General features: G+C 47.0%; 2 protein-coding genes across 2 annotated transcripts in view; one reads left to right on the top strand and one right to left on the bottom strand.

Moving 5' to 3' along the window:
• Positions 1-1073, top strand: part of LOC106818609 (39S ribosomal protein L52, mitochondrial-like) — an 11664-nt gene extending 10591 nt beyond the window's left edge. Inside the window, exon 5 of the mRNA XM_014823303.1 lies at positions 632-1073. Coding sequence (XP_014678789.1) covers positions 632-796 — 165 coding nt within the window. The 3' untranslated portion in view covers positions 797-1073. The remainder of the gene's footprint in view (positions 1-631) is intronic.
• Positions 1012-22365, bottom strand: LOC106818608 (dynein heavy chain 5, axonemal-like; the record flags this gene model as incomplete). Its single annotated transcript, XM_014823301.1, is given in 28 exon segments — positions 1012-2345; positions 3108-3260; positions 4024-4236; positions 4686-4842; positions 5107-5270; positions 6403-6432; positions 6434-6475; positions 6477-6509; positions 6512-6612; positions 7373-7439; positions 7592-7818; positions 8077-8229; positions 9132-9300; positions 9526-9647; positions 14727-14917; positions 15447-15700; positions 16085-16189; positions 16679-16861; positions 17405-17560; positions 17783-17938; positions 18242-18410; positions 18728-18855; positions 19314-19451; positions 19708-19923; positions 20334-20473; positions 21000-21204; positions 21765-21987; positions 22139-22365. Coding segments are annotated over 28 exon segments (4518 nt in total), but the record flags the coding sequence as incomplete, so codon positions are not given.

The following is a 22365-nucleotide window of genomic DNA, read 5'->3' as shown; positions in this document are numbered from 1 at the left end:
TTATATCATCATTTTTCACATTTTGTCTCGATTTCCTCGTGCGTTTATTGAGAAAACTTTGTTTAAAACCAACTCAATGATAATCAGCAAACTGTTGCAAACACAGAGTGTCACCAGTGTTATTACCAAGTTTTTGTACACAAGATATTAATGGTATATACGGTAGTTCACATTTAAATGAGCGCATATTTTAGTAATTGAACACTCAAGCAAGGTGGTTAATAATATTACTAAAAGTTTTAAATAAGGTTGAGGCATGCCAGTAATGTTGAAAGGGTCGTTGTCGTATAGGGTACTACATATATGTACCCGAGGTAACTATCTGATATGGTTAGGGTTAGGGAGTAGGCGTAGGCGACTCCCTAGACTAGCATTATATTACATTTATGTATACATATATATACTACCCTATACGACAATGACCCCTTCAGCGCCAGTAATGCTGCAGCATTAGGTGTAGGTTCCACAGCTCCAGTAAGAAAGTTAACTGTTTTAGAAGTTGCTCAGAGCCCACGAATAGGTCTACACGCATTCATGTACAGTTATTATTTTTGCCACTATTAAAGATTTTTAATTAACATTAGTTTATCACATGTGACTACCTAATATTCCCTTACTTGTTACCTTGCAGACACAAGCACTGCAACACTTGAGAGCAATGGAACGAGGGAAAGAAGGTTACAGAAATATAGTTGAAGCTGATAATAGGCGAAAACAGGGCACCATTGGAGCGAAATTAGGAGAAAAGGGAGAAAATTATGGTAAAGCATTAAAATCCAAGGCTAGAAAAGGTTGAATATCCCTATGAGGAAGAGATTATAGTAAGGACAAACCCATGTTAATGTAGAAAGAAACGTGTCTAGATGTGAAAGCGTATTGAATTAGTGAAGCAAAACCATCAATAATTCCAAACAGAGCCTCAATCTGGCATAATGTTTGTAGAAATTTATCCTCAATAGAATAGAAAAATATCAATTAAACAATTTCTTTCATACAAAATGACACATCTTGTAAAATGTAAATAAATGTGTTTTATTGACAAAGTGCTATAATAAAGAGTATGTGTAAGTTTACTGTTGCCGTTTGTATATTTTGTATGGCTATAATGGACTGCATCGAACAAGTATGCAGTTGTACAAGTGTAACAACTATATATAGATTAAAATAACAAAAATATAGATACAATTACTATTACAATGGAAAGACTATATGAAAGATACACAATGATTAAGATACAAAACATTATTACTTGAATATGAATGTATAAAAGGTATAAAAATAAGTTCACATGTGATATAAAAGTACAGATGAGTTCTATAATACTACGATATGAGTTTCCCTTAATATGAATGTATGTATAACAGTAACATGATTTTGGTAAAATAATATGTATAAATAATCATATTTTCATTAGTACATGAGTTATTGTAATAAGTCTATCTTCATCCACATTCAATATGATGTTGTGCCTATAGTAGCTAGGTGGTCTGAAGGCTGAATGCTCCTCATCCTTAATTTTGTAATGTCACATAACAGGATAATGAGGATTCTGACTTCCTCATCCTCTAATTTTGTGACGTCACATAACAGGAAGGTGATGATGCTGACTCCTCATCTGCTAATTATAATTTTGTGATGTCATAACAGGACGGCGAGAACCCCGACTGTTCCTCATCCCCTAATTTTGTGACGTCACATAACAGGACGGCGAGAACCCACGACTGTTCCTCATCCCCTAATTTTGTGACGTCACATAACAGGACGGCGAGAACCCCGACTGTTCCTCATCTCCTAATTTTGTGACGTCACACAACAGGACGGCGAGAACCCACGACCGTTCCTCATCCCCTAATTTTGTGACATCACACAACAGGATGGCGAGAACCCACGACCGTTCCTCATCCCCTAATTTTGTGACGTCACATAACAGGACTGCCCCTCGTCGCTATTTACGTGATGTCACACAGAAGCGCGGTTCCTCTCAGCACCCAGTGGTCCGGAGGCTGAGTCGTCCTCAGCTTCACGCTCGCCACGTACGTTGCATCCGTGCGCGTCGGCTTCTTGTAGATGGGGCATTCGTAGAACCTCGTCATCGTCGCCGCCGCCGCGCCGCCGCTCGCCGCCGCGTACAGATGCATGACGGGCAGCGGCTCGTAGAGCACCTTCGGCCGCGACTCGGCGAGCTTGCAGCCGCGCCGATCCCACCCGGCGCCCTCTAGGAACAGGCCGTGCACGTAGACGCCTTCCTCCGGCGCGGCGGCGACGTCTTCGAGCGCGTGACGCGTGACGGTGCTCTGTAGCGCGACCGTGTCCAAAGACCAGCCCTTGTGCGCTCGCGTCACCTCCTGCGCACGGCGAGACGAGGAAGTGAAAGCGAGAGGTTAGCTGCAAGAACTCCCGCACGTACAAATATGTGTAACTACTGTTACTACTACTACTACTACGTCGGTGTCATCGTCGAGCATACTACAGAGGATGGTGTTGACATCTGTGAGCGCTGATATTGAAGCTGCATACTTGACCGGAATAGTCACGACTACCTTCATCCTTTTTTCTGGGTAATGGCAAGAAGCCAATTCAAGTGAATATAGAACTAATTCAAGTAGAACATAGTTTTGCAGCAAGTGCATCACTATGTCAAGAAGGCTATCACGCATCAGAGGAGAAAAATAATATTCGATGCCCTACTACCCGAGAGGATAACGTGGGGGCAGGGTCATCTCGTATGTGAATCAGTGCTAGTGCATCTACCTGCTAGACGTGATGCTAACGAACCTGCTCAATGAGCCATCACTATCACGAAACATACCATGTACACGTACCACACATACCATACATGTACCACGTCCATCACTCACGCGTAATCAATGCTACACCCGTCCGTAGCTTTACTAACCGCGCAACCTCATGAAGATTAGTCTTCAAAGTTCAAGGGACTACTATATTGAAGACGGAGAGAGACAAAGTTGATCAAATCGACCAGAGACTCGAGTGTATCCGGTGCACACTGTGCATCTGCAACTTACACAGGCGTGGATAATACCCTACTTTATACACCTGTTGATACTCCTGTTGACACAGCTGCACACCTCTGATCAGCTACGTACCTGTCTCATCGCAGTGAGGAAGCCCTGGGGGTTGAAGAAGCCAGTCATCCAGAAGCAGGAGGGTCTGCCGACATAGCACCAGCTTCTGAACTGCGCATCTCTCTCCAGTAGCTCGGTGAACCAGAAGCCCAGAGTGCTCGACTGCCATGACACCTGCCACACGCAAAGCGATGATGTCATGACTTATACTCAGCAAGGATCGATGACGTCTTCACTTCTACTCAGCAAGGATCGATGACGTCATCACTTCTACTCAGCAAGGATCGACGACGTCATCACTTCTACTCAGCAAGGCTTGATGACGTCATCATCTATCAGGCACTGTATGTCATCATTCTATGCGCAAGGATCAGACGCCACACAGGGTATACGGAAGAGCCCGCTGCTCTACCGGGTGTAATGGCTAGAAGCGGGCCCGGCGGGTGAGAGGAGCTATTCTTCTCTGTGGTTGGAATAATTACAAAGATTACTCGTAAACACAGACGATCTGGTCAGATGAGATTCTGATCGGCGCATTTTGAATAAAAAGCTTACGACTGACTCGTCATGCTCACTACATGGTGAAGAAGCCCTGTGAAGCAGGGCTACATTGTTCAGGGCAGAAGCAAGTGTGTTGTCGCGGTTAATAAACAGATTTAAGGACGCATGCCGGAGAGGGACCAAGGTAAATAAACGAGGTTGTAGGCACATCAAGATTCCTTCTCAACAATGCCGTTTATGTTGGAGCAGGGACGGATACGTTACGCAACGTTGGGGACGGAGGATACATGAAACCAGTATGTGGACAACAGTGTCACAGCAACAGCGTCATAGCAACAGCACAGCAACAGCATAGCAACAGTGTCACAGCAACAGCGTCATAGCAACAGCACAGTAACAGCACAGCAACAGTGTCACAGCAACAGCGCCGACTCACCTTGGCCCATCCGTGCGGAACGATGGAGTCGTAGAGGCAGGTGAGGGTGTCGGCGAGGGCGTCGGTCATCACGATGCTGCCATCGATGGCGAGGCGAAGGTCGGCGAGGGTCGCGCGCACCACGGCCAGCACGTGCTGCATGCGCTCTATCTCCTGCCGCAGGAAGACGTTCAGGGACGACAGTGCCCCCTGGCTGCGAATCCTCGCCTTCACCTGCGAGCGAGCGAGACAGCATGCGGATCGGCCGCCTGTTACCGTCGGCCATGTCTCGTGTTGTGCACGAATAGCGCGAAAACTTTCTTCGTTTGGAAGAAACGTTACGCGCTTATTTAATGACTCTAAAGTTATAGTGCCCGAGAGACCTCGAAAACGGGTTTTATCCTGAAAAGTTAACACATGAAAGTAGATTATCAGATGTTTGGAGAGGGACATGTGGAGATGGCAGATGAGGGTATAGAGCAGCTTGCTTTTATTTCAGTGTCATTCACCCTCGAGTCTTTATCACAGTTTCATTCACTCGCGACTAAACTTCCTTGTTTTTAGTAAGTTTCATTCACCCTAAAATAATTTCATTCACTCTTAGGTGAACCATTCACCAGTTTAAGAAGCACTGGTATAGAGTGTAGAGATAGAGGATATATAGGGCAGGGTATAGAGAGTACCTCATGCGAGACGTAATCTGGAGGCAGCTTGTCGAACATGTCCTGAGCGATTCTGTAGACGACCGACTCCCGCGTCTCGCCGCTGCTGTCGCTCACATCTTTCGGCTGAATGCTCAGTATTGTGTCCAGTGTTTGCTTCGCCACACTGCTCTGATACCTGGTAAAGAAACGGGTTGTTTGTCTGTGTTATGCGCGAGGTACCTAAGTGACGAACGCTGCCAATCTCCCCGTCTCCATGTGCTCAAGATGCACCATTACGTTCCACTCCACCCTGACTACAATACAGCTGACATACATACTACGTGAATTCTGTGTTTAGCGTTTAGCTCGAGTACGTACGTGACGTCTTAGCGTTGGCATGAGTCCGAACACCTCGGAGAAATCGCTGATACCGGGCAGACGAGCGATTAGTCCTGCATACTGCGCCACGGTGGCGAGGCGCGGGACGCCGTACGTCGGCCGTGGAAACGGAACTCCGGGGCGAGAACAGAATGGCGTCGGCGGAAACCAGGCGGCGGCGAAAGGCGGAGAGCAGACGCTTGTCGGCGGTCGTCGGTGGACCCGCGGCCGCCGTAGTGAACCTCGCTGATCATGGTAGCGCAGCGTCGTCCAGACACACCCATAGCGCGTGAGACATTGAGCAGGCGTTGAGACATTGAGGCGTCACGTGAGACATTGAGGCAGCGTGGTGAGAACATGTGAGGCAGCGCGTGAGAACATTGAACGCAACGCACGTGATGACCTTGAGGCAGCGTGTGAGACATTGAGGCAGCGCGTGAGACAATGAGGCAGCAATGTGAGACATTGAGGCAGTACGTGAGACATTGAGGCAGGCGTGTGAGACATTGAGCATGCGTGAGACGACTTGAGGCAGCTACGTGAGACATTGAGGCCAGCGTGTGAACAGAGCATTGAGGCAAGCGCGTGAGACATTGAAGGCAGCCGCGTGAGACATTCGAGGCAAGCGGCGTGAGACATTGAAGGCATGCGTTGGTGAGACATTGAGGCAGCGCGTGGAGAGAAAAAAAAACAAAAAAAAAGAAACAAAGAAAAAAAAAAAAAAAAAACAATGAGGCAGCCATGTGAGACATGAGCAGTACGTGAGACATTGAGGCAGCGTGTGAAGACATTGAAGGCCAGCGCGTGAGACGAGTGAGGCAGCACGGTGACGACATTGAGGCAGCGCAATGAGACATTGAGGCGCGCGTGAGACATTGAGGGCAGCGTGTTGAAGACATTGAGGCAGCGCGTGAGACATTGAAGCAAGCACGTTGCGACATTGAGGCAGCCGCGTGAAACATTGAGGCAGCGCGATGAGACAATTGACGGCAGTGGTGTGAGACATTGAGGCCAGCGGGGGTGAGACACTTGAGGCACGCCGCGTGGGTTTTTAGACATTGAGGCAGCACGTGAGAAATTGAGCGCAGCGTGTGAGAACATTGAGGCATGAAACGTGAGACCATTGAAGGCAGCACGGTGAGACATTGAGGCAAGGCACTGTGAGACACTTGAGGCAGCGCACGTGAAGGCCATGTTGAGGCAGCGCGTAAGGCCATTGAGGCAGCCAAGCGTGAAGACAGTTGAGGGACGGCACGCTGAGACTTGATGGTAAGTAACGTGAGACGACTGGAGGGGCGACGTCTAACACGATCTCTACATTATAACACACTTCCTGCCGTCTGTCAGCCCCCCCCCCACCTCCCCCGCCGGAGCGTACCTTCTTGGCGTCGACGTCGTCGAGGTGGTCCCTGCACACACTGCACTGTGGCGCCGTAGTCGGCCACGTTGAAACTCGTACGGAACGTTCCAGCCGAGAGCGCCGAAATTTCCGTCGCTCCCTGCAGCGCGCTGTGCAGGAACGCGACGGCGTACAGCAGGGGGCGCCACTGCGGCACGGCGTGCACGTCCAGCTTGTCCTGTGTCAGCCCTGCTGACGAGAAGAAAGAGACATGAGTAGAGCTGCAGGTTACACATGCACGCACGCACACACGCAACGCAATGACACACAACAACCAACACACACACACACACACACAGACACCGCATGCACGTGTTCACTGCTGGCTGCAGATGAGTGAATAGGTGTGCTATGTCAGATGAGCTAAAAAACACATTTTACGTTGACACGTATGACGCGAGAAAGAGACGGCAGTAGAGCTACAGGTTGCAGTTGCCGGTGCTACAGCCGCCATAGACACACAGACACACAAACACACAGATACACAGACACCGCTCGCACGCGTTCACAGCTAGCTGCAGATGACTGACGCAAGTGCACGTCCAAGCATGCATGTGAAAATACGTGTGCTATATACAGGGGCGTAGCCAGGGGCGATTCCAGTCATCCCCCCTGGTTTGTATAAAAATAGCACATATCTGATACAGTATGTATATAAAAGCATGAAACGAAAATTTTAACGAAGTTATATTAGTATATAGTAGGTTTGGAATCCCCCCTCTTGGAAGGAATCCCCCCTCTTGGAAAGGCTGGCTACGCCCCTGATATATACATATTTCACATTTGCAAATACATAGCACATGCTATGAAAGGTGTTTAACAGGTGTTTGCCATTCCTTCTTATAAGCATTCAAATAACGAGTTGACATTAATATTATTACATTACTATTTCTGCTATATCGTTAGAAATATGTGCAGCATAAATGCAATATCGTCTTTGACTACATACCGGCATAGGTGCGTTTCAGACCTGCTTTGACTCCCATGGGCGGCTCGTTTGTGAACTTAATTGACATCTGATTGAAAACACAGAAATTAAAAGCCGACACTGATGATATTATTTACCACCGTTTAAATTTGCACATTGGCAACTACTGAATATTCAAACCTAGCATGGAAAAGGACTCACACCTAGTTTGTTAGGAGTCTGTATACATGGAGTGCTAACCTGCAACAGCCCAATAGGGAATTGAGGATGAACTTCTGTTGTGATCCACAGCCTAAACGTTGGGTCCACCTCACGTGACGCCAGCATAATATCCATGACCTCGTCACAGAAGTTCAACCCAAGGTGGCAGTTCTGTAGCAGCACCCATCCGCCACTCTGCATGGATATAGCCATCAGGCGTCTGGCGTGTACCTCCTGGCCTTGCCCCATGGATACAGCGCGACACTCTACACGTACAACAATCATGTAATTTATCGCCAAACGGTTAATAACTTAAATCCTACACCGTATGTCATGTACATGATCCATCGGTAAAATAGACTGTTGCATATCCTAAAGTACAGAGTATCAAGACGAGTCCATTTGGTGTCCGTCATTTAGTATGCTACGGTCACTTGCGGCTATTGTAGCTAATCAACAGAACTAAGTGGTCTAGAATCGTCCAGTGAGATCACAGTATAGTGCGTGCAGGTTCGTATACTCGCCTAGTTTGTGAGACTTTGCGAGAGCTTCTATGATGCCGCTTGGGTCAGCACCCATGCTCAGCAGACAGAGTAGTGGCGTATGGACAGACGACTCTGCCAACACCTGTTCCAGATCCAGTATAGTGCTATCTATGTACTCCTCGCCCAGCGACTCTAAACAACACACGAATCTCATAACAGTACTATGCATGCCAGATATTATCAACATTATGGACCGGATTCCTTGAAACGACGAAAATTATGTTATCAGCCCTGGTAACAATATATCATAGAAATGTTGAATAACTGAACATGGTGAGAGGTGAAACTGAAAAAGATTGCACAGGAGTTTTTCTTCAGCTTAATCCTTTTCTATGGCAATATTACAAGGGTGCCCTTTGCTAGAAATCAATGCAGAGTTAATCATCTAGATGATCAGAGTATGTTGCGCACCATATTAATTGATATTTCGAGATGCACTATATCAGTATCTTGAGGACGTGATTCCTAGATTGCACCACTCTGAAAAACTTATGGACTTACCCCACCAGTAGGTGGCGCAACATGTCAGGGGAAAAGTGCAAACAGGGATCCACCCTCCTTGTAATTGGTAATAATGTGTTTAGTAATAAGATGATGGAAACTATACGTATTGCGATCTAAAGAATGGCATTGGGCCTCATGCAGTTTCTGTAACGGCCCGCAACCACGCACGAACACATTCACATGTGAACCTGTGATAACATCAACACCTCGCCGCAAAGGCGTTGGCGACAGCACACGCGACAGATGGTCCCATGTTACGTGATAACATACATTTACTATTTCAACCAATAGGTGGGGACAGCACTTAATGTAATAGATGGAGCTGTGGTCATTCTGTTCTGGTATATATACCATGCCACGTGCTCTCTCTCTCTCTCCCTCTCTCTCTCTCTCTCTCTCTCTCTCTCTCTCTCTCTCTCGCTCTCTCTTTCTCTCTCTTGAGTTACAGCCACCTGGCACTAGCTGGTCAAGCTCTGTATTCAGCCTCTATGTACATAACGTAACACCACCTATACGTATACGTAACGCACCGGTGATGTAGTTGCGAGCCTGCGCGACGGTGCGGTCCGGACACCACGCGCGCACCAGCATCAGCCGGTGCAGCGTGTCGAGCGAGTTGTGGTAGCCGTCAGGTATCACGGCCGTCTCAGGGCTGCTGCTGTCGAACCACTGCTTCCACTGACGCTCACTGCTACTCACCTGTAGTCATGGCAACGCAGACGTAATACACGCGATCAGATTTGCTTAGATTACAAGAAAGGATACAGACATGCCGCGTTGTTTTACATGAGTTACGACCTGCAGTAAAGGGTGCAGTTAGCACAGCTATTCTTATACGAGTGCCATTTTTATACAAGTAATTATTATGGAAAACGTGAAATAATGAAAATAGGGAAGCAATGAAGAATGCACAGTTGTTCTTACGTGAGCAAGAATCTGTGAGAAGGGCTTGAGTGAGCTTAGCTGAATCAGGTTTAACCAAGTCATGTCCAAAATCCATTTGAATGGCTTTGGCTCCACTGCCTTTATGTCCAATGCAGCACCACCTAATTGATAAATTCAAGTAGAGAACATTATTGATTATTATGAAAATCGTAACGGTATACCTAATTTACCTTTTCCGTACTTTAGGGCAACTCGGAAGGGAAAACTAGAAATATAAATTTTCTCATTCTTGTTAAGACCATGAGGAATAATGTTTTATCCATAATGTGATAAAAACCTTTGTACCCAAATGGGAAAATCCATTTTGGATAGGATAGGTGGCTACTCTTATTCCTACTGCACCTGTTTTCGTGCAATTATGGGTTTACAACATTACTATTTATTTAAAATTTAAAGTTTTGTTCCACATATAGATACTGAAATCTGCACAGCTGCCCTCTGCAGCGGTGTCAACATTAATGAACATAGTAATGTTTAATTAAATCACTGCCATTAATTATTCGGGTTCTGAAGTATTTATAGCTCGGCAGCTCTTTCTCCCTGGCCAGGCAGCCCTAAATAATTCACCACTATAGTTACTGAGGCACTATATGAATACACGTGATATATTAGGTAATGAGGGTGCCACCGACAGAAAACACGTGACCAGCAACCAGCTCTCTATCTGCATATTCCTGTCTAGCACTCTGTCTGCTTATTCCTGTCTAGCACTCTGTCTGCTTATTCCTGTCTAGCTCTCTATCTGCATATTCCTGTCTAGCACTCTGTCTGCTTATTCCTGGTTGCAGTGCCCACGTTACAGAGGCGTTGGGCGAACAGATACTCTTGCAAGTCACCCAGCAAACCGTGCGATGGCGGCATATATATACGAGTGCTAACTGCAGATTACCTGATTTCACCACCTAGTGCTACAGACCACCGTTGACCGAGACCTCACACGGAATGAAAACAGGGCGAAACACTGAAAGATACACGCGTTGTCTGAGACAGTAAATAGATCACGGCAGAAGATCACGATCAGTGCTGCGCAACAGCTCAGGATTAAACTCGGTAAAAGTAAGTTCATAGCATAGATATGGATGATTGAGGTAGCCATACATCCCGTGTGAAAGAAAGCAACGCAACAAAGACGTTTGCTGAAGAATACACTAATGGCAGAGTGAGAGATCTGATATAAAGAGTAGAAATATATACGACAAACATATTTTAAAGCAACTGCATAGAGCAGCAAGGATACTAGCGACTGCACTGGTTGTCATAATGGAGGTCAGCACGATTGATGCACCAAATCCTGCCACTGATGAGGAGAAACGCAAAACAGAGGATAAGGAAGAAAGCGGCGAAGAGGTGGATAACGAGGAGAAGGATGTACGCATAGGAGAAGCACCTGGAAAGATTGCTTCCATCTTGCAGAAGCTGAAAAAGAAAGCCATAGCGGAAAAATGGGAAGGAGAAGATGATGATGATGGTGGTGACGACGATGATGACGACGATGATAATGATGATGATAAGGAAGCATCCATAGGGAATGTGCCAGGAAAGATGTCTTCGAGATTGAGGCAGCTGAAAAGAGAAGCTGCAACTTCTATCATCAATCAGAAACTTGCTACGAGAGGGAAGGTTGGGTTCATGGAGGTCACACACAGATGGGAACCAGACACCAGTGCAGCAGAACCAAAAACGTGAGCTATACACGACCAATGTCTTTAAATTAGTGATGGATAAGTAACAGTCGTATTATGCTAAGCTAAACGATGCTTGAATTTGGTATTTGTTGCAGGTGATGCGCTTGAATGTCAGTTCTATTATCCCAACCAAATCTCAAGGCGAAAAACTAACTATCCAAGTTACCAACTAATACCCTACGGCTACCCTGACTCTCACAATCATCTTGAAAATGTAGCAGTGCTATGTATCTATAAATGTTACCCATGTTCTTCATATCTCTCTAGTTATAGTTTATTAGTTTCTACATCTGATTGCTATACTAGCTCTTTATCAAACTAAATTAAAGGTGTAATGCAATTCTTTAATAATCCAGTCCTTCAATCAAGGTTATACTATAGATATTTCCACACATCAGGAATTTCCCCATCTATCCGTCAAAGTTCCCCAATGTTCCCTCTAATCTCTCTAGAAGCTCGTGTAACTATCTCCCACAACAGATACGAGCCATCCTACAGGATGCAGCCGAGCAGTTGTTTGCGACGGGAGACGATAGAGGGCGTTATCAAGCAGACAGTAACTCGTTACATAGAGACCGGCCAGCAGAGCTACGACCCACGGCTATGCTCAGTCGCCTGCCTCACGATGAGTCAGCACGTGAGACATTGAGGCAGCACGTGAGACATTGAGGCAGCACGTGAGACATAGAGACAGCACGTGAGACATTGAGGCAGCACGTGAGACATTGAGGCAGCGTGTGAGACATTGAGACAGCACGTAAGACATTGAGGCAGCGCGTGAGACATTGAGGCAGCGTGTGAGACATTGAGACAGCACGTAAGCCATTGAGGCAGCGCGTAAGCCATTGAGGCAGCGCGTGAGACATTGAGGCAGTGCGTGAGACAGCCACAGTAACAGCACAGCAACAGTGTCACCAGCACGCGCCGGACTCACCTTGGGCCCCATCGGGCGGAACGATGGAGTCGTAGAGGCAGGTGAGGGTGTCGGCGAGCGGCGTTCGGGTCATCACGATGCTGCCATCCGATGGCGAGGCGAAGGTCGGCGAGGGTCGCGCGCACCACGGCGAGCCACGTGCTGCATGCGCTCTATCTTTCCTGCCGCAGGAAGACGTCAGGGACGACAGTGCCCCCTGGCTTGCGAATCCTCGCCTTCCACCTGGCGAGCGAGCGAGACAGGCATGCGAATCGGCGCCGGTTACCGTCGGCCATGTTCGTGGTGTTCACGAATGGAGCGCGAAAAACTTTCTTCGTTTGGAGGGAAACGTTACGCGGCCTATTTAATGAGTCTAAAGTTATCAGCGAGCAGACTCGAAAACGGGTTTTATCCTGAAAAGTTAACAATTGAAAGTAGATTATCAAGATGATTTGGAGAGGAATGTTGAGGGATATGTGGAGATGGCACAGATCTGAGGGTATAGAGCAGCGTTGCTTTTATTTCAGTGTCATTCACCCTCGAGTCTTTATCACAGTTTCATTCACTCGCGACTAAACTTCCTTGTTTTTAGTAAGTTTCATTCACCCTAAAATAATTTCATTCACTCTTAGGTGAACCATTCACCAGTTTAAGGAAGCACTGGTATAGCAGTGTAGAGATAAGAGGGGTATATAGGCAGGGTATAGAGAGTAACCTCATGCGAGACGTAATCTGGCAGGCAGGCCTTGTCGAACATGTCCTGAGCGATTCTGTAGGACGACGACTCCGCGTCTCGCCGACTGCTGTCCGGCTCCACATCTGTTCGGCTGAATGCTCAGTTATTCGTTGTCAGTGTTGCGGCCCGTCGCGTGCTTCGCCACACTGCTCTGATACCTAGGTAAGAAAACGGGTTGTTGTCTGTGTATAGCGCAGCAGTACCTAAGGTGACACGCCTCCCACGTCTCCCGCTCTCCATGTGAGCTCAACGATACACATTACGTTCCACTTCCACCCTGACTACATACAGCTGTACATACATACTACGTGAATTCTGTGTTACGTTAGCTCGAGGTACGTACGTGACGTCAGCGTTGGCATGCAGTCCGAACACCTCGGGAGAATCGGCTGACGGCAGTCCGCCGATGTAGTCTGCATACTGCGCCACGGTGGCGAGGCGCGGGACGCCGTAGTCGCCGTGGAAACGGAACTCGGGCGAGAAGATGGCGTCGCGGAACCAGGCGGCGGCGAAGGCGGAGAGCAGACGCTTGTCGCGGTCGTCGGCTGACAGCGGCCGCGCGTAAGTATGACCTCGCTGATCATGTAGCGCAGGCCGTCGTCCACGACACACCTACGCGTGAGACATTGAGCCAGTGGCGTAGACATTGATAGGCAGCACGTCGGACATTGAGGCAGGTTGTGAGAACATGAGGCAGCGGAGTGGGAGACATGAAGCAGCACGTGCAGACATTGAGGCAGGTAGTGGGAGACATTGAGGCAGCCGCGTGAGACGTCAATGAAGGCCAGCATGTGAGACATTGAGGCAGTACGTGAGGACATTGACAGGCAGCGGTGTTGTGAAGACATTGTCAGGGCAGCTGCGTGAGCACATTGGGCGCACGTGCAGACATTTGAGGCAGCGTGTGAAGACATTGAGGCAGCGCGTGAGACATTGGAGCAGCGCGTGAGACAGTTGAGGCAGCGCGTGAGACATGAGGCAGCGTGTTGAGACATCTGAGGCAGCGGTGAGACAATTGAGGCAGATTGGGAGACATTGAGGCAGTACCGTGGGACATTGAGCGCGAGCGTGTGAGACATTGAAGGCCAGCAGCGTGAGACATTGAGGCAGCACGTTTGAGACCATTGAGGCAGCGATGGAGACTTGAGGCAGCCGCGTGGGACTTAGAGCGCAGCGTGTGAGACATTGAAGGACGCGCGTGAGACATCGCAAGCAGCACGTGCAGACATTGAGGCAGCGCGTTGAACATTTGAGGCAGCGCAGATGACGTCATCACTTCTACTCAGCAAGGCTTGATGATGTCATCACTTCTACTCAGCAAGGATCAGACGCCAACAGGTATACGGAAAGCCCGGCTGCTCTACGGGTGTAAGGCTAGAACGGCGGCGGGTGGGAGGAGCTTTCTCACGTGGTTGGAATAATTACAAAGATTACTGTAAACACAGACGATCTGGTCAGATGAGATTCTGATCGGCGCATTTGGAATAAAAAGCTTACGATGACTCGTCATGGCTCACTCATGTGAAGAAGCTGTGAAGCAGGGCTACATTGTTCAGGGCAAAGCAAGTGTTGCCTCGAGTTTAATAAAAGATTTAAGACGCATGCCGGAGAGGAACCAAGGTAAATAAACGAGGTGTAGCACATCAATTTCCTTCTCAACAATGCCTTTTATGTGGGAGAGGGACGGATACTTACGCAACGTTGACGAGGATACATGAAACCACGTATGTGGAACAACATAGTCACAGACACAGCAACAGCGCCATAGCAACAGCACAGCAACAGCATAGCAACAGTGTCACAGCAACAGCGTCATAGCAACATCACACACACACACACGCCCTACCCTTGATGAGGGTGAGTAGATCCTGCTGGCTGATCTTGCCCGCGCGCAGGTCTACGGTGAGGGCGAGCAGCAGCGTGAAGAGAAGCCGATGGCGCTCGTAGAATCCGCGCACGACGCGGCGGAACACGTGCCGCGTCACCGACGCCACGATGGCCGCCACGCGTCGACTCGTCACCGCGCTCGGCTCCGCCCTGCAACACAACAATGCGCCGCTGTCATACGCCGTTTCCTCACGCGCCTGTTGCCACGAGGTACGTCACTGATACCAAGATGGCGGCCACGTGTTGACTCCGCCCTGCAACACAACCATGCGCCGCTTACGCATGCGCCTGTTGCCACGTTCGTACGTCACCGACGCCATGATGACGGCCACGTGTCGGCTCCGCCCTGCACACAACAACGCGCCGCTTAGTTACGCAACTGTGTACAACGGCGTACAAAACGTGTGCCCCCACTCAAGGAGAAAGTCATACGATATCTACATCTGTGATATAGATTGTGTGATACAACAACGCAGCTGTCGAGGCGAGGCTGGATGTGTGTTGTGAAATCCTCTCGACACTTGCCGCACCTCACCATCGTAAACCTTGCCTCTAAACCTCGAGACTATATCCGATCCATAGACTTGTGCCTAAATTCGGCCTTGATATACGCCCACGCAAGCACTCGCCGCTTGCTACGTCGCGCGCGATTGCGTCGCCGACCCCCGACGCCACCAACCTCGCGATGGCCTCGTCGAACAGCCCGAGGAACTCCCTCAGCGCCACCTGGTACATGACGTTGACGGCGGCCATGTCGACGATGAGGAAGTAGACGAGGGCGCCACGCGTCGCGACGGGGCGGTACTCCTCGCGCGCGGCCGTTATCTTCGCCTCCGTCTCGGCCGCCGTCGCCAGCTTCTGCTTCACGGCGAGCGCGGTCGTCTTCGTGGTCGCGAGCACGTCGACGAGGCCTTCGTCGTCCACCAGGTGGCCCTGCAAGCACGGAGGAGAGACGCGAGCGACTGAAGCAGCGAGGATTTCAATAAAAATACAGCAGTCTATGTTAAAGTAAACTGATTGAAATTTTCATAGCCAGATGAAAATGGCATCATTTTTATCGACACATTTAATGCTGTCCTGGGCCAACTAGTTACCATTTGAGAGACTGCAGTACTTAAGGCTAAATATAGACGCAATCTAAAGCATTCTGTCATTGAAAATGGAAATAGCTACATGCATATAAGGAAATTAATGTAACTTATATTTAAAATTAGTTTACATGATAATTTTATATATGACTTTATATCTTGTCATCATACTACAATATCATACTATATTCATAATATTAGCCACTTATTATTACTACCGTTCACTTGCCGTTGTATTAGTGAGTCTGAACAGCAGACTGTCTTCAAGTTCCTGTATCTTGCGCTTGTTGGCTGCCACGTCTTCAATCAGCTTAACTCTCTCACTTTCTAGCTCCTGCACATCATCAAAACTCAACATAAATCATCATCACAACATCATCAAGGCAAATATTGGCACTACTCTTGCGTTATTGTTTGTAATTTATAAAGTGTACCAAATAAAAGCAAAATAATTGTGAAGACATTGTGTCAATAAGCACTTTTATTAGCATATCACAGAGTTTAGAAATCTATATGCCTTCCTCCCACTACTTTAAATAACAACAGCAATTCTGCTGTTGCTGATGATAAATATAGGTCTATTCTTACGTAATAGTAAGAAGAAGAAGAACAATGAGGAGGCACAATAGGAGAGGAAGAGAAAGAAAAGAAGAAGAAAAAAGAACAGGAGGAGAAGAAGAAGAAGAAGAAGAAGAAGAAGAAGAAGAAGAAGATAAAGAAGAAGAAGAAGAAGAAGAAGAAGAAGAAGAAGAAAAAGAAGAAGAAGAAGAAGAAGAAATAACTATAACGTTGTTGCGTAAAAATCCGATCAATTCCAACTCACACTTTTCTCGGTCAGTATGACCAGGTTGAGCAGTTGGTTTCCTAGACCCTCTGTGGACACGGTGAAGTCGACGACAGCAGTCTTGGCACTCACCTCAGGTGAGAAGGCGGGGTTGCCCAGCTTAGTAGTAAGGAAGAGTGAGAAGCCAGTCATGACGTCAACCTCCTTGTCACCCACCTTCACCTAGAATGTCAACAGGAGCCAGACAATGTCAACCACTTTGCCAACCACCTTCACCTAGAATGTCAACAGGAGCAAGACGGTGTCAACCACTTTGCCAACCACCTTCACCTAGAATGTCAACAGGAGCAAGACGGTGTCAACCACTTTGCCAACCACCTTCACCTAGAATGTCAAAAACAACATGATGTCAACTTTCTTGTCAACTACCTTTACCTAGAATGTCAGTAACAGAGACATGTCACCTACTTCCTTATCACCAACCATCACCTATACCACGCTATCAACACCAGAAACAACACAATTACCTGTGTCAACAACATCAACATGGCACCATGCAGCAACCTCTCAGTCTCTTGTTTAGCAGTAACAAGAGCAAGAACAACAACAAGAACAACACTGACATCAACAACAACAGCAGCAGCAGCAACAACAACAACAACAACAACAACAACAACAACAACAACAACAACAGTATGTAGTACACATTCCTTCTGCACATAAGAACGCCACTGACTATTGAACACACCTACACAGCCTACACACCTTGTACGTAGACCCAGACTTGATAAAGTTCTTGACGAGAATATTGTCCAACACTGGGTCGAGCTCCTCTCCCACATCTTCGATGAGAAGTGGTTTACCGAGAGACAGGCAATCCTCCAGGTGCTGCCTGAAGTACTTGTGATTCAGATGACTGACCTGCCGATAGGCCAGGGCCGGATTTAGACATGGTGAAGGCCTAAGCTATGGGAAGCTGTAGAGGCCCTATTTGGCAATTGTTAACACAGAAATGGCACAGCCTCCGTCCCTCTCCCCCATTCATCGTTCTGCCCCCATATTCGTATTTTCTTTGTATCTCGCTCTCTTTACAGCTCTCTTCTGCTTCTCTTTTACAATAGAGTCAATTTTCATGTATAGCACCTGTAGGCTGGACTGTGCCTCTCTGTTTTTTAGCCAGGCCTTGCCCTGTCCCTGTGGGTCAATGAGTAAGGGGTAACGAGAGGCCTTAGTAGAGATGATGCCATTCTGTATGGACAGCTCATCACTTGGCAGACCTTGAGTGTTCCACTCTGCAACCTGCAATACAACACACGTTTATATGACGTTTTAATATGTTAAGTACACGTTTGTTATTCGAATATTTTTCTCTTGTGGCTATGTATCGCATATGGAGTTTTGCACGCACCGGTGTTTTGCACGCAACTCTTCACCGGTGTTCATTATCTTGTGTTTTCAGCTAACAAAGTAATTAAATCTTTCTTAAAAGATGCACCAAGAAAAAATCCCGCAAACAGCTGCCGGGGAAAAAATGGGCAACGAAAAATATGGGAGACGAGCCACAACTCTGGTGCTGTACGTTGCTATGTGTTTGTTACTTACTGTGCTGCTGCTGACCAACATGGCGGTGACCTGCAGGTCGTGTGTGAACGGGATGTCCAGTGTCTCCAGTTCTGTCTGCCAACAACCCAGCAGCTGACTGCGAAAACTCTGGTTGAATGGCCCGCAGTAACACAGGAATGCCGTGGCCACCAGTGAATCCCCAACCAATCTGTAATTGTCCGGAAATGGCGTATATAAGCAGGCCGTGATGAAAGAGCTATGGGTATAGCCGGGAAAGCTCAATCTACCTTTCGTTGTCTAGATAATCAATGGTCACACTACGGACAAGAATCCTCGATGCAAAAATACGGGTTAACATAATCTTTAGGGCAAGGAGGTTCAAGCCAGGTATTGCCAATCAACCTGAGCTAGTCTAGTAACAACCTAAAGTCCCTAATAAATATACAATGGCCAAACTGATAGGAAATTACATGCAATAATGATGCATTAATTACGTGCAAAAATCTGACATCAAGTGTTAAATACCTGTCGATCTGTTGTAGAAAAAGCTTCTCCTGTTCTGTCCATCTCTGTCGTTCATCTACCAATCCCTCGATCAGAGCAGATGCTGTGGCCATTTTTCTTCTGCATGTATTAGCATCATCCACTAGTGTCTGTTGTCAAATATAAAAATTATATCAAATATATTTATTTGGACAATGATAATATTCACGATAATGATAACAATTAATTACGAATAAACAATAATAATACAAATAATAAAATGTAATGTAGCATGTGCAATATTTTACAATATATGTATATGATAACATAGTTGCATAACAATTGTGATGGATAGAAATAGGGATAAATGGTGAAAGTAAATAAATGGTATAAAAGTAGTCAGGGTAATAAAGGGTAGCACAAATAATGGAACAGGTAGCTAAACATTTTTGAAATATTTATGAATGGTCTTATTATCTTATAATACAATCTTCCTTCTTATATACGAATAGCTTCTGTTTCTTTAGCGACGTTCGGAAGGTTATATAGTTCCCATGCTATGAGTGTTTCTGTATCCACCTTCCACACCTGGTCAGCAGGAGTAAACTATATTATACACACAACCCACCTGTTTCCTGCAGACCGCTGACTCGTACATGGCCTGGGCAGCATCTAACTCGCTCTGTTTCTCCTGCAGCCGGCTTTCCGCCTCTGCTAAATCCTGCAGGGCTGTTTGTAGCCTCACCTCTTGTTCGGCGAGGTTTGCCTGCACAGCCAAATACCGTGTTGGATCAGCTCTTCACGTAACCAGTTAGTGGGTAAAAATTAATCTGCGCCGAAAGCACGCTACAATCATCAGCAAGACAAAGTGGTCATATGTACCTGCATTTAATTAGCAAGCAATTCACTTCCCGTGAATGGCAGTGACTAAGGCAGCGTGCAAAATTAACATTTCCTTTAGCATGGACAATAACCTCACACAAATGTGATTAATAGTGCGGATTTTGCGAATAGCTGTTTACCTTCAGTGGCAGCACCTCCTTGTTGATAGCGTGGAAGAAGGCCATGGCACAGGTCCACGAACATAGACCGGCGATGTCTCCACACACACGCTGGGCATTCTCCATGTTGTAGTCAGGAGCAAGCTGATAGGGCAGCAGCAGTTCGACAGTCTCATCATTGATGCTATCCTTGCTGAAGTTCTGAAGGGCTTGCAGGAAGCCAGACTGCGACATAAGCTGTAACACAGAAATCAGAAGGGAATATATAGGCCATTCTTATTTGCATAAGAGTGTAGAGGGAGGAAAGGTAGAGGGTGTGAGCATATAAGAACTCTCTGGGTTGAGAATTCTTGATTCCAATATTTGATATCTCGATCGTTTATATGTTGATTGCTCAGAAGTTGCAAGTCAATTGGTCCTAATATGTACAAGTCACGGTTTGTAGCCAGGTCAGATTAGTTAATATTCATATTAAAGGAAAACTGAAATAATGTCAAATATAAAATGTAATTGAACCATTGTTCACAGGTTGCGGTAATATGGACTCGTAGATCTACTATGTGTGTATTTGTGAGAGTGCACATACGTTTCAACCTATGAGAGTTTCCTGTAGTATGCTAAGTATATTAAGCAGGTATGTGTGTTACCTTTAGAGACTCGCTCCAAGATGGCTTTAGGGAGTTGAGGCTGGAGTCAATAGTGACAGGATTCAGTTTGCGTTGGAACAGTAGCAGTACACAGTCCATAATCCGCATTATAAGCTGTGGCGGCTTAGCCAGCTTACGCACTGCAACACCGAACAGGAAATGCGTGTGCAACACATCTGTATTAAACTTAAACAAACTTAAACAAACTTAATTGATTAAAACAATTAATTAAATTAATTAAATTAATTAATTAAATTATTTAATAAAATTAATTAATTAAAACAAAATTAAACAAACTTAAAACACAAATATGTACCATAAAATAGCAAATGTGTCATATACTGCGTAGCTACAAGTTCTATACTAGGAAGGACCAGTGTTATACTTGAAGCTCTATGTGATTTGCAGGCAGCTACGTAAGACATACCAGTAGCTGTGCGTGATATTGCAGTGGCTATGCGTGACATTGCAGTATTTATGCATAACATTGCAGTCGGCAGTAGCCATGCGTGAAATTGCAGTAGTTATATACGTGTGGTGTCGTGTGCGTGCGTGCGTGCATGCGTGGGTGTGCGCGTACATGCGTGCATGCATGCGTACATGCGTACATGCGTGCATGACATTGCAGGAGCTACGTGTAGCACATCCGTGCCTCTACCTACACACCTGTAGCTATGTGTGCAGGTTTGATGGTGTTGAGGGCAGCCTCCGCCTCCTCCAGGGCAGGTTTGGCTGCTGCCAGCTTGGCCTCTGCCACGAGCTTGTCTTTCTGTATGCTCTCCACGATAGCCTGTGCTCTGTCCTTCACCACCTGCACCTGTGACTTGACCTTCTCCGCTTCCTGAGCGGTCACCGCCACCTCCTTCAACACCTGCCGCATAGATTCTTCCTATTACTGTGCAGTTCTTGCTATAGCTAATGGGAATATACATTCGTTCCTCCATGTATGGATGCATGTCTTCTCTACATCACTGCCTTAACTGACTTAGCTAAACAACAGCTACACAGTTTGTGAAAATTCATTCGTGAAGATCATTCGTCCTATGCCAATCTGTTCATTTTTAAGCAACTATAAGTGTCATCGTGCAACATTCCTAACCGGACACGAACTACTTGAATCCAGAAATATTAGAATACCAGAATTCATCTATACAGCATGTACACATGTACTAACAACCGGCAGTTACACTGGTTGGCAATGCTCCACGGGTTCTGTATCTCTTCTGTGTCGCTCAAGTATTACATACGAACGGCTTGTATTACACTGCAACACAACTTTATTCTGCTTTCTACTCGAGGGAGATGATATACAACCCAACACCACGGGGTTACAGAGAGCGAACTCGTGCTTGTGCTCAACCGTCAACTATATAACAAAGTAGGTGGCAGCACAATACTGAATCACTTGCATATTGTTACAGGTTCGCTTGCCTTATCAGCGTTGGCAGATGCCAGCTTCAGCTCCGCTTCCTTGTCCACTAGTTCCACGCTCAGCTGGGCCACGCACTCCGACGCGTCACCTAGCTTGTGCAGCCCCACGCTTAGTCTCCCAGCCTGTGATTTGATCTCCTCATGCTTGGCGGCGTACATCGTCTTGTATCCGGCGACGAACGCCAGGTAGGATGCAGGCGTAACGTGCGTGAGCCTCCGGAACCTGTAGAGCACAGAAGAACAGGGAAAGTTGCAGCTGAGTAGATATGCTACGTGACGGTGTGCCGCCTGCGTGGCGTAGCGAGAAAACGAGGCAAATATATTACAGTGAGGATGTGTAAGAATCCCAGAGACGACACCTGGTTCATCAGTACCTCTGAAAGTAGTCGGTGCAGCTCTGCTCGACGCTCAGTTGTATGTCGGCCATGACGCCTACGACGCTCTGTTTCGTCTCGGCACTGCACGCCACGTCGAACGATCGCAACATGTGCTCGGCGACGACACGCAGCGCCTCCCGTGGCCAGCGCCGGAACCACACCATCGTCGCTCCCGAGACGAGCGCGGGGAAGCGTAGCGCCCTCGTGCGAAACTTCTCTCCCAC

Source organism: Priapulus caudatus, unplaced genomic scaffold, assembly GCF_000485595.1.
Source record: "Priapulus caudatus unplaced genomic scaffold, Priapulus_caudatus-5.0.1 Scaffold2373, whole genome shotgun sequence".
Taxonomy (NCBI): domain Eukaryota; kingdom Metazoa; phylum Priapulida; class Priapulimorpha; order Priapulimorphida; family Priapulidae; genus Priapulus; species Priapulus caudatus.
The sequence above is the reverse complement of the archived record's forward strand: the minus strand, read 5'-3'. Positions and strand labels throughout refer to the sequence as shown.